The sequence below is a fragment of the Papio anubis genome, chromosome 19 (assembly GCF_008728515.1).
Source record: "Papio anubis isolate 15944 chromosome 19, Panubis1.0, whole genome shotgun sequence".
Taxonomy (NCBI): Eukaryota; Metazoa; Chordata; class Mammalia; order Primates; family Cercopithecidae; genus Papio; species Papio anubis.
The window spans coordinates 38041796-38054627 of record NC_044994.1 but is presented as its reverse complement, the minus strand read 5'-3'; the positions used below and the strand labels follow the sequence as shown (position 1 = coordinate 38054627).

The following is a 12832-nucleotide window of genomic DNA, read 5'->3' as shown; positions in this document are numbered from 1 at the left end:
TAGCCCTAGTCCTTTCAGGGAGAGTTTTGTTAATTTTGCAAGGTTTCTGAAACTTCCTCATCCTAATAAGCTACACAGACCAAATTATTTTAAGCTAGACCTGAACTCTGCTGTGAACTATGTTAAGCAATTGTGTAAGTCACCTGTGCTCAGTCCCCTGCCACCCTCTAAGTTCCCTTTATTCTGTGTGCTCTCTACAGTGGGAAAATGCCTTCAAAGCTAGCTTTCTTTGAGAAGTCCAAATTTTATTAATAAAATTGTAATTACTTCTGTCAAAATGAACTCTGGGTTTTACCACTTCCGTATTTAGCTAGTTTTTTCTTTTTTTTTTTAACATAAAACTTTGGAGAAAATGTGCCAACGCTAACTTCTCATTTTTCACTGGTCGGACGCACGCTTTGGTCTTTCACTTCTTGGAAATTAAGCCATTTCCACTTAAGGAAAGCCATCAGTTGGTTTCTTTCAGTAAATGAGGGCACAGGAGGTGCAGGTCCTGGAAGGGCTGGCCAGAAGTTCGTGGTGTGCTCCCTCGCAGCTAATGTTTTATGAAGGTGGTGACCAAGGCGTACACGGTCATCCTTCTCTCACTAAGCATGAGAGCGGGGCCAGACAGGTGGATGTGACCCAGGAATCATGGTAAAGCCTGATATGCCTTACATGATGCAGGGAAGGAGGAAGACGCCATCTGAACACACAGTGGGAACACGTAATGTCATCTGGAGGCTTGGGAAGGCCTCCTGGAGGAAGGACATTGATGCTAAAACCACTGGGGTGAAAGGCTGTACAGAGGAGTGAGACACTCACCCCAGGGGGTTGGCAGGGTAGGAGCCATTCTCAGCGGTCTTGACACTTGAGGGTCATGAGGTTTCTCCCCCAGTCCATAACTGTCTGTAGCATGACAATGACAACACATGATCATACACTCTGTCCTCTGGTGCCCACATGGTTTTATCCCCTCAGTTGAAATTGGGATGGTCATGGGAGAGTTTCGTGCTGCCTGTGTGGAGAGCCATCTCCAAAGAAAGGAACCTCTGTGGTTACAGAGACGATGCTTCCAGTTTCTAGAATACAGCTTAAGGCTGAGCACGGTGGCTCATGACTGTAATCCCAGCACTTTGCCAAGGTGGGCGGATCACTTGAGGTCAGAAGTTTGAAACCAGCCTGGCCAACATGGCAAAACCCCATGTCTACTAAAAATACGAAAATTAGCCAGGTGTGGTGGCTCATGCCTGTAATCCCAGCTACTCGGGAAGCTGAGGCAGGAGAATCGCTTGAAACTGGGGTGGGGGGTGAGCAGAGATCATGCCACTGCACTCCAGCCTGGGCAACAGAGTGACACTCTGTCTCAAAAAAACAAAAAATAAAAATGAAAAATAGAATACAGCTTGAGTGTGAGTAGAGAGAAAAATGGGCCATGAAGCAGCTATTCCAATAGTTTCTCTCAGGGTTATAGGGCCACTTGCAAATCTCTTCTTCCTTTCCCCGCTCTTGCTTTTCCCCATCCTATGACAGAGTTTGTTGTGTTTTTGCATTCCTTTGTGTTGTCAGTAATAAAACCCAATCATATTTTCACTGGATTTGGTCTGAGCAGAAAGTCTGAGTCTCAGAAGAGACACTGAGGAGCTCTGAAAGGGCACCTTTGTCTTATTGGGGTCACCACAAATAAGTCACCCTATAAGTGAATATGGACGTAAGGACACGTAAATCCAGGTAGTGTAGCAGACAGAGCTGGACCTGATGTCTCTGACACTAACTCACGAGTGACCTTGAGCAAAGCATCTCACCTCTTGGGCTCTAGGGTCCACGCCTGTTAGGTTAGGGAGGTGGAGGGATGCTTTCTAGATTCCTGCCAAGTTTCAAAGGCCAGGAATCCATGAAGGCAGAGAGAGGAGTGATAGGAGGTGAACAGACTTGGCTGCTGGTGGAATGTTGCAGCCACCTGAGAGGTGTTTGAAGCAAGTGTTATGTAGAACTTACAGGTAAGGTGGCCTAGGTGGGGCCACAAAATATAATACAGTAGCAGCTCCCAACTGTAACAGTGGCCATATGTGTATTTAGACTAGAAAAGACCTTGGAACAGACCAGCGTTACTAACTGATCTGCTCTGTGTAGCCTGGGAAAATCGGTAAAGATTATGAAATAAATAAACCCAGCTTCTCCTCCTGGCAGAGGGACACAGTTATGCATGTGGACTGCAGGTTCCTGACTGCAGTGGCAGGGATCTGCCATGTGACTTTTCATGCTGGGCTCCTCTTGGAACCTTGTCTATTCTCTCTGTCTCTGCTGTCTTCGCCATTCGCAGGCGAATGGCCAGCACCTGGCAGCTGACTTTCACGTGGGCTGGAAGATGACTGCTGGATTCTCTGAGGGCTCATCTGAAGCTCCTCCAAGGGAATTTCATGTACTCCACAAAGCTCATATTTGAAGTGAGACCATTCCCAATATTCCATTCAGATATCTTCAAAATTCTTCAAACGATGTTTGTGTGTTATAGTAGCAGACAAAAACTTAAGTTTTGTGTGTCTGAAAGGAACTACATTTGGATTGTATTTTCAATATTATTTTGGCACAGTATTAGTGTCATTGCTCATTTTGAATTATTGTGTCTTTTCGTTGTTTACAGCTTGGTTTTACAGAGCTATCATAAGGATAATGATAGTCTAGGGTAACAGTGAGAAACAAGGGTACTGGGGTCAGGGCTCCTGGGTTCAAATTTCAATTCTGTTACTTGCTGACTGTGTTACTTTGGGGTATGTTAATTAACTTCAGTACCATCAGGAAAATGGGGGAGAGAGTACTCACATAGCTGTGATGCATGAAAACTGCTTAGCATGTAAGTGCTTGATAAATGGAAGCTACTACGATTATGTCTGGGAGGTACATCTTTATTATTAACACCATTATTTTTGATAACAAGTATTAACAGCACAGCCACAATAAAAGATTTACTCCCAGCAAGGCATTTACCTCACTTGGATGGGGTATAAAAAGTAGCAGGGCTGGGTGCGGTGGCTCACGCCTGTAATCCCAGCACTTTGGGAGGCCGAGCCGGGTGGATCACCTGAGGTCAGGAATTCGAGACCAGCCTGGCCAACATGGTGAAATCCCATCTCTACTAAAAGTACAAAAATTAGCCGGGTGTGGTGGTGCAGGCCTGTAATCTGAGCTACTCTGGAGGCTGAGGCAGGAGAATTGCTTGAACCCAGGAGGCAGAGGTTGCAGTCAGATGAAATCATGCCACTGCACTCCAGCGTGGGCGACACAGCGAGACTCTGTCTTAAAAAATAAAAAAATAAAAAAGTAACAGAACAGTTTCTTTTAGTTGTCTGACAAACTCTTTTTTCCTCCATACTGACCAGGCGCCCTGATGGTCATGGATGTGTCACTGATGGGCTGCAGAAGTGATACAAGTACCGAATTTAACTGTGCTGATGTATACTTAAAGAATAAAGACCCCCTTTAAAATATAAATGGCACTTTAAGAAAAGTTTTAAAATTCCTTTTTGAAACCAAAGTTCCTTGATTCCAGATTTTACCAAAGAGACTGCTCTGAGTTGATCAGTGACTCTCCACGGTGTCTGAGAGTTCAGGCTTTGGTGTTTGCCTGTACAAGTTCAAAGATGGGCCCCATTATTAGCTAGGAATAAGACCTTGGGCAAAATGTTTGGTCTCTCTTTTCTGAAGATTGTGAAATGTGGGTAATCATTTTGAACACTTAACCCTCAAGATAAACTGTTATTGATAATGATTTCTGTTTTTAGTAATGATTTCTGTTTTTATTAATAGTGCTTATGATCTCTTTACAGACAGAGCTTATAATGGATGCCATCCATAAACAAAAGAGCTTACAATTCAAGAAAACCATGGATGTGAGTCACATTTTATTGTCTTTTTTGGAATAATGGTGACATTTTCTGAAATCCTGTGCTGTGTATGAACATATTCCTACTCAAATAACGTTTCAAAAATGTTATTATTTATTAGTGCAGTGTTTTAGGGAAAACAACCTTAAATGCTTTGGGTTTTCTTTTTTGTTGTTGTTGTACGTATTATTACGTTACCCAGAGATTAAGCTCAGTACCCAATAGTTATCTTTTCTGCTCCTCTCCCTCCTCTCACCCTCTCTCTCAGGTAGACCCCAGTGTCTGTTATTTCCTTCTTTATATTTAAAGTTCTTATCATTTAGCTCCCACTTATAAGTGAGAACATGTGGTATTTGGTTTTCTGTTCCTGCATTAGTTTGCTAAGGACAATAGCATCCGGTTCTATCCATGTTTCCTCAAAAGACATGATTTCATTCTTTTTTATGGTTGCATAGTATTACATGGTGTGTATGTACCACATATTCTTTATCCAGTCTGTCATTGATGGGCATTTAGGTTGATTCCGTGTGTTTGCTATTATGAATCTTGCTGCAGTGAACATTCACGTGTGTGTGTCTTTAGGGTAGAATGCTTTCTATTCCTCTGGGTATATACCCAGTAATGGGATTGCTGGGTCAAATGGTAGTTCTGCTTTTAGTTCTTTGAGGAATCTCCATACTGCTTTCCACAGTGGTTGAACTAATTTATACTCCCACCAACAGTGTATATGTTTTTGTTTTTTTAAGGCCTTGGAAAGATTGAAAGTGACACTGATAGTGGAAATGCAACGGGGTTATCTTTCTGGTAACCCGAGAAAATATAGCAAGTCAGTTCAAATATTTTAGGCAAATATATAAAAACATATATAGTGTACAATACCTTTATCTTGTTGAATTTGCAATTTTACCCTGTTACTATTTTGAATCTTGATTGCTTACTATTTTATTGAGTGATCCCTTTCTGTTTTAAGGTATCTGAAAATTATAAAAACCGGCCGGGAGCGGTGGCTCAAGCCTGTAATCCCAGCACTTTGGGAGGCCGAGACGGGCGGATCACGAGGTCAGGAAATCGAGACCATCCTGGCTAACCCGGTGAAACCCCGTCTCTACTAAAAAATACAAAAAACTAGCCAGGCGAGGTGGCGGGCGCCTGTAGTCCCAGCTACTCGGGAGGCTGAGGCAGGAGAATGGCGTAAACCCGGGAGGCGGAGCTTGCAGTGAGCTGAGATCCGGCCACTGCACTCCAGCTCGGGCGACAGAGCGAGACTCCGTCTCAAAAAAAAAAAAAAAAAAAAAAAGAAAGAAAATTATAAAAACCTTTCCTTGAAGTAGTTTGTTTAAAAACTGCTTGGTAAGATAGAGATTGGACAAGTTGCTAGAAATCTCTCTCTAGCTTTTATGAATCTATTGACTCTGGATACAACAAACTCTGTTATTAGAACATGTATGACTCCATCTTGATACAGAAGTATCATCATGATACTCTATGAGTAGGACATAACAGGGAAGTGTTACCAGGTTGATAACATATGCAATCTGTTTTGCTGCATTCTTTTTCTCTTTGATGCAGAAATCCCTCAAAAACAATTGATAAATAGGGAATGATGTCAGTGTAATACAGAAATAGTGTTGGTTGATAGATGATTTTTCCCAGACCTTTATATTTTAAGCAATCTGGGGCAAGCTTTTTTATAATTAAAGAGAAAGGCTTATCCAAATATAACTTTCTGGTTAGGTACAGTGGCTCACGCCTGTAATCCCAGCACTTTGGGAGGCCGAGGTAGGTGGATCACCTGAGGTCAGGAGTTCAAGACCAGCCTGGCCAACATGGCAAAACCCCGACTCTACTAAAAATACCAAAAAAAAAAAAAATTAACCAGGCGTGGTGGTGTGTGCCTGTAATCCCAGCTACTTGGGAGGTTGAGGCAGGATAATTGCTTGAACCCAGGAGGCGGAGGTTGTGGTGAGCCGAGATCACACCATTGCACACTCCAGCCTGGGCAACAAGAGTGAAACTCTGTTTCAAAAAAACAAAACAAAACAAAACAAAAACAGCTCTGAAAGGTGGAGAGAAGAAGGCACACTGGCTAGTGACCTTGGACTCAAAGAGCAACCTGACAAGGAGTTCCCTGGGCTTTCTTTTTGCCTCATTTGTCGCAGGCTGAGTGCCAAAGAAGCAGGCATCCCAGAAATGCCAACGATCATACACAAAATAGTAATAATAATAATTTTTTATTAATAAAAAAATATTTTTATTATTAATAATAATAATAATTATTATTTTTTTAAAAAGCTCCAAGAAAAGCCTGTTCTCTCCAGCCAAAAGACCAGAAAAGGGGCAGCCTAGCAGGACAGAAACTTTAGAAAATAACCATTGTACTGCAGCCAAACACCACATAAAAAAAACGGGGGCCCCACCTCCACACATCAGCAAAGGCCAAGTGGAGAGTCTAAACTTCCACCACACCAGGCTGTAGAGAGCACCCAACTCCCCTGCCAAGGTGGCATCAGAGAACAAATAGGGAACCAGGACTTTCACTCCCACCAGGAGGTAACAGAGCCTCCTCTACACAGTGTCAGTGGGAACCATGTGGGGAACCCTGATTCCACCTGCACCAGGAAATAATGACGTACACCCTCTCCCTGCTGGGATGTTGTCCAAGGAGGTCTAATGGAGAGTGAGAACTTTAACCACTTTCCAGCAGTAACTAGGTCACACACACTCTGTGGTGTCAGTGGAGACCAAGGAGGGGAAACCTGGACTTTCACACTCACATAGCAGTAATGAGATGATGCCTCACCTTCCCCTGCTGGAGTGGTGTGCAGAGGAAGCTAGCTAAAACAGAAGCCTTAAATAAAACCCACAGTGTTGTAACGTAATACCAAAAATTCCCCCAAATCAATCGAATATCACTCTTCATACCAGAAAGATACGAAACTGCTGGAAAAAAAAAGACAATCAATAGATGCCAAGATCTAGATAACAGAGATGTTGGAATTATGCGACGAAGATTTTACAGCATTCATTATAAAAATATTCAGCAAGCAATTACAAAGACACTTTTTTTGAGATGAGGAGTCTCACAGTGTTGCCCAGGCTGGCCTTCAATTTCTGGACTCAAGTGATTCTCCCACCTCAGCCTTCTGAGTAGCTGGAATTACAGGCATGTGCCACTACACCTGATTCACACTTGAAACAAATGAAAGAAACAAAGAAAGGACTGGCAAAGAAATAGAAAAGCTCAGCAAAGAAATAGAAGATATAAAGAAGAACCAAATGGAAATTTTAGAACTGAAAAATAAAATAATCAAAATTTTAGAAAACTCATTATATGGGCTTAAGAAGAGAATGGAAGAGACAGAAGAAAGAGTTGGTTAACTGGAAGACAGAATAATAGAAATTACCCGCCATGAACAACAGAGAGAAAATAAGCTGAAAAAAATTAACAGAGCCTCAGGGACTTTTTGCACTATAAGAAAAGATCTAACACTAATGTGTCTGTGATGCTAGAAGGTGAGGAGAAGGAAGGTGGGCTGAAAAAGCCTAGCTTTAAGTCATTATTTGAAGAAATAATGGCTGAAAAATTTCCAAATTTAGCAAAAGACATAAACCTACATATCCAAGAGGCTGATTAAACTGTAAACAAGATAAACCCAAAGAAATCCATACCAAGACATATAGTCGAACTTCTGAAAACTAAATGAGAGAGAAATGACACCTTAACTAAAAGGGAAAACCTAAAAGGGAAAACCAATGACAGCAGATTTCCTATTAGAAACTATGGAGACCATGAAGAAGTGGCCCAACATATCGCATATGCTGAAAGAAAAGAACTGTTAAGACATAACCCTATATCCAGTGACAATATCTTCTAAAATGAAGGGGATGATAGCATGATATGGTGATTATAGTCAATAATCACTTAATTGCATATTTTTAAATAAAGAATGTAATTGGATTGTTTGTAACTAAAAGGATAAATGCTTGAGGGGATAGATGCCCCATTCTCCATGATGTGCTTATTTCACATTGCATGCCTGTATCAAAATATTTCATATACCCCATAAGTATATAAACCTGCTATGTACCTGCAAAAATGTTTTTAAATTAAAAAAATAATGAAAGGGAGACAGAAAATAGAATAGGGAAAGGGCTGCTAAGGGCTGGGGAAAGAAGAAGTTGAGATGTTATTGTTTAATGGGCATAGAATTTCAGTTTTATAAGGTAAAGATAATTTTGAAGATAGATTGTGGTGATGGTTACATAACTTTATAAATGTATCTAATACCACTGAATTGAACACTTACAGTGGTTACAATGGGAGAAAATATGCAAATTATTCATCTGACAAGAGACTAATATCCAGAATATACGCAAAGAACTCAAACAACTCAGCAGCAAAGAAAAAAACAAACAATTGGATTAAAAAATGGGCAACGGATCTGGGTAGACATTTCTCAAAAGAAGACATACAAATGGCAAGCAAATATATTTTGTAATGCTCAACATCACTAATCATCAGAAAACTATAACTCAAAACCACAATGAGGTACCATCTCACCCCAGTTAGGATGGCTGTTATCAAAAAGACAAAAAATAACAAATGCTGACAAGGATTTAGAGAAAAAGGAACTCTTACACACTGTTGGTGGGAATGTAAACTAGCATAGCCACTATGGAGAGCAGTATGGAGATTTCTCGAAAAAACTACAAATAGAATTACTATATGATCTAGCAGTCCCACTATCAGGTATTTATCCAAAGGAAAGGAAATCGGTATATCAAAGGGTTTATTTTGCTTAACATAATGTCCTCCAGGCTTATCCGTGTGGCCACTGATGACAGGATTTCATTCTTTTTATAGTGGAATAGTGTTCCATTGTGTGTATGTGCCATATTTTCTTTATTTATCTTAGTCAACCATTCTTTCTCATCATTTTTATTTATTAGCTAACTGTTTGATTCACAGCTTTGTTGGTTTTCTTCCTACTTCCTGGAATTAAGATAAAGCAGCTTTGGTGTTTAAAAAAGTCTTTGCTTTCATAGTTGAAACAGAAAATTATTTTTATGATCCACTAATGAATATAGTTTGTGAACTGTTTCCATAATACTGGTGGTAATGGTAGCACATGATAGACCATGGCCTACGTTTAAACTACATAAAACAGAATTCTTTAAATAAAAAAGGAACACTGGCTGGGCGCAGTGGCTCACACCTGTAATCCAGCACTTTGGGAGGCCGAGGCGGGTGGATCACCTGAGGTCAGGAGTTTGAGACCAGCCTGGCCAAAATAGTGAAATCCTGTCTCTACTAAAAACACAAAAATTAGAGGGGCATGATGGTGCTTGCCTGTAGTCCTGGCTACTAGGGAGACTGAGGCAGGAGAATCACTTGAACCTGGGAGTCAGAGGGTATAGTGAGCCGAGATCGCACCACTGCACTCCCGCTTGTGTGACAAAGCTAGACTCTGTCTAAATAAATAAGTAAATAAATAAGGAAAACGACTATCTTTAAGCAAAATAAATGATGGCATTGGTACCCTGCCCACTGTTCACATGCTGTGGTGAATATAGAGGCTTCATTAGAATTAGAGTGAGTTGGTACCAAATAACCAAGGGATTGTACATGCATTCTGAGGATTATGAATGTTTTATAAATTTTAGACCACACGTTTTAGAGTTACATAAATATTTTAATTGTTGTTGTTATTATTGTTATTTTGAGATAGAGTCTCACCCTTTTGCCCAGGCTGAAGTGCAGTGGCATGATCATAACTCACTGCAGCCTTGAACTCCTGGGCACAAGCGACCCTCCCAGCTCAGCCTCCCAAGTAGCTGGGACCCCAGGTGTGTGCCACCATGCCTAGCTAAGTTTTGTGTTTTTTGTAGAGATGGGGTTTCACCCACTTTGCCCAGGTTTGTCTTGAACTTCTGTGCTCAAGCAATCCACCCCACTTAAGCCTGTGAAAGTGTTGGGATTACAGGCCTGAGCCGTGGTGCCTGGCCTTAATTTTGTCTATTTCAAATTCCATCTTTTGTTTCAGTCCTTTTTTTTTTTTTTTTTTTGAGACAGAGTCTCACTCTGTTGCCCAGGCTGGAGTGCAGTGGCTGGATCTCAGCTCACTGCAAGCTCCGCCTCCCGGATTCACGCCATTCTCTCGCCTCAGCCTCCCGAGTAGCTGGGACTACAGGCGCCCGCCACCAAGCCCGGCTAATTTTTTTTGTATTTTTAGTAGAGACAGGGTTTCACGGTGTTAGCCAGGATGGTCTTGATCTCCTGACCTTATGATCCACCCGCCTCGGCCTCCCAAAGTGCTGGGATTACAGACATGAGCCACCGTGCCCGACCTCATTTCAGTCCATTTTTAAAGCTCATGTACTTTATGTTGCCAAATAGGAGTTATTACTTCCTTGATCAGGTTGCCGCTATTACATAATTTGAAAAAGGGCTAGAGAGAGAGAGTGAGCTTTCAAAGACTTAGAAAAAAAAGCATCTGCCCTCTGGGAGCCCAAGACTTAGAGACAATCAGAGGGCCCTGTCCATGCTGGACTTCCTGGGCCAAGGGGGCTGCATTTCAGGGTTACACTCTGTTCATTTGTTTTGCTTCTCTTTGTTCATAATGACAAAGGCAAAGAAGAACTATGAGCAGAAATGCCGGGACAAAGATGAGGCAGAACAGGCTGTCAGCCGGAGTGCCAACCTGGTGAACCCGAAGCAACAAGAAAAGGTACCCAGGAGGGCTGACAACCCAAAAAATCTGAGATTGACCAATATCAGGCTAAAGCCAGTTATGAATATTCATAAGAAATGAACCTGTACCCTAAACCCCTGGCAATATCTTCCTTCACGTATTGGGGTCTTCTGAACCTGAAAAACCACTGCCACATTTTTGGGGGTTGGGGGAAGAGTGATAGAAGCACGGCTATGAGGGAGGGAGTTGGGGTGATAAGAGGTTGGAGGGGTTTCCCAGTTGTTTTCATTTTTCTTAAATACTCAGCTTATGTATTCTTTGTAGTCAGGTTGCTTTTTGCTTGGGTGGACTACAAATTTAACTTTGTAAAATCTAGATACAAGATTTCTGCAATGAGAGGACTGGATGTGTCTTTAGAAAGACACTGGGTAAGATGCTTTATGGATATTTTTCAAGACTGATAAGATTGCAGGGCACGTTGAATTATTTGCTCACGAGGGAGATGTACATAGGACTTGCACTAGACCTGGTCTCTTCATAGTTACTGCTTTTCAATCTGTTTTGCCTATGGAAGCCTTGTCCAGCATTCCCAATGCTTGCTATGTTTTTTTTCTGTTTGTTTTCACAGCTTTTTGTGAAACTGGCAACTTCAAAGACTGCAGTAGAGGACTCCGGTGAGGGGCAGTTCCTATGAATGGGGGAGGGTTGCTAGTGGGGTCTATGTTATCCTAAATGTGTCCCTGAGAAAGGGAGTTTTATATACCTTAAAGAGAGAATATAAGGATATTCAGCAGGATTAGTGAGATATCAGAAGGGGAAAAGGGAGGAAGGAAGGGAGAGAGTAAGGAAGGCAGGGAGGAAAGAAGGGAGGAAAGGAAAGAAGAGGAGAGAGGAAGGGAGGGTGTATTAGAATCCCAGAAGGTGGGAGGAGGCTATGAAGCAGCCGTTTCTGACCGCTGTCTGCTTAGATCTTGCTGCCTTACATGGGAGTGAGTGGTGATGGTGCAGTCATGTGGTAGCGGCTTTGCAATAAGGTCCTTCCTCTGATGTATTGGTAGCCCTTATCTGCTGTGAAACAGCCAAGCTGCAAGGCCTTGTTATCACTGAAATCTAAGACCCAAACCAGGCGTTTGCAAAAGCTCCTAATTCCCAGAATATCCTGCCGGAAATATCCCTCGTAACTGTGGTCATGTAAGATCTTAATCTTTACATTCGAAACGAAAGTAACTTGGTGCCCCTTTAGGGCTCAAGGTAGTTCTCTTCTCTGCACCCTTCATCAGACAATTCTGAAAATGAAAAGTGATGGGAAGTATTGAGGTGGAATTAGACAAAGAAAACTTGGCTGAGGTTTCTTATCAGCTTTCACTTCTCCTTCCTTAGAACATTTCTTTCTCAATGTTTGGTCCAATGTTTAAAAAGACAGTGATACTCTGCTTCACCTGCTTCACCAAATATGATGAGGGTGAGAGATGCAATAACTCCCAGTGCTCAGAGTCCTGGGGGCCTTGTGAGCTGAGCACAACTCGGATGAGTTTCTTTTGCCATCTGAGATGAGCCTGTGGGGGTATCTGCGAGCCATCTTCCTGTCTAGTTTCTGATCCAGGTCTCTCCCTTCTGTTGCAGACAAAGCATACATGCTGCACATCAGCACCCTGGATAAGGTCCGAGAAGAGTGGCAGAGTGAGCACATCAAGGCCTGTGAGGTACCCGTAACGGGAAGCTGCTCAGGACTGGGGTGCGGGGGTGCGGGGGGTGTAACAGGAAGCTGCTCAGGATGGGGTGGGGGGAACTGGGCGGGGAATGGAGGAGGGGAGCGGGGAGGGGGAGATGGGGGGGCAGGGGCCCGTCTTCTGCCCAGAACCTGGAGAGTCTACTTTTGTAGAAATGATCTGCCCCGATTCTCATAGAGTTACAGAGCTTGAGGGCAAATTAGAAATCAGACATTTGGTGGGGCACGGTGGCCCATGCCTGTAATCCCAGCATTTTGGGAGGCTGAGGCAGGTGAATCACCTGAGGTCAGGAGTTCAAGACCACCTGGTCAACACGGTGAAACCCCATCTCTACTAAAAACACAAAAATTAGCCGGGTGTAGTGGCACACGCCTGTAGTCCCAGCTACTCTAGAGGCTGAGGCAGGAGAATAACTTGAACTTGGGAGGTGGAGGTTGCAGTGAGCCAAGATCGCGCCATTGCACTCCAGCCTGGGCGACAGAACAAGACTTCTCTCCAAAAAAACAAACAAACAACAAAAGAAATCAGAAATTTAAGTGAAGAATAG

The 12832-nt window shown here is 42.5% G+C and overlaps 1 protein-coding gene across 6 annotated transcripts in view; it reads left to right on the top strand.

Moving 5' to 3' along the window:
- Positions 1 to 12832, top strand: part of PSTPIP2 (proline-serine-threonine phosphatase interacting protein 2) — a 94136-nt gene that overhangs the window by 67924 nt on the left and 13380 nt on the right. For 5 of the 6 annotated variants that reach the window (XM_031658807.1, XM_021930093.2, XM_003914341.5 and 2 more), the window contains 4 exons: positions 3807 to 3869; positions 10493 to 10591; positions 11184 to 11229; positions 12179 to 12258. In XM_031658807.1, coding sequence (XP_031514667.1) covers positions 3807 to 3869; positions 10493 to 10591; positions 11184 to 11229; positions 12179 to 12258 — 288 coding nt within the window. The remainder of the gene's footprint in view (positions 1 to 3806; positions 3870 to 10492; positions 10592 to 11183; positions 11230 to 12178; positions 12259 to 12832) is intronic. The other variant, XM_031658806.1, reaches the window with a different exon arrangement.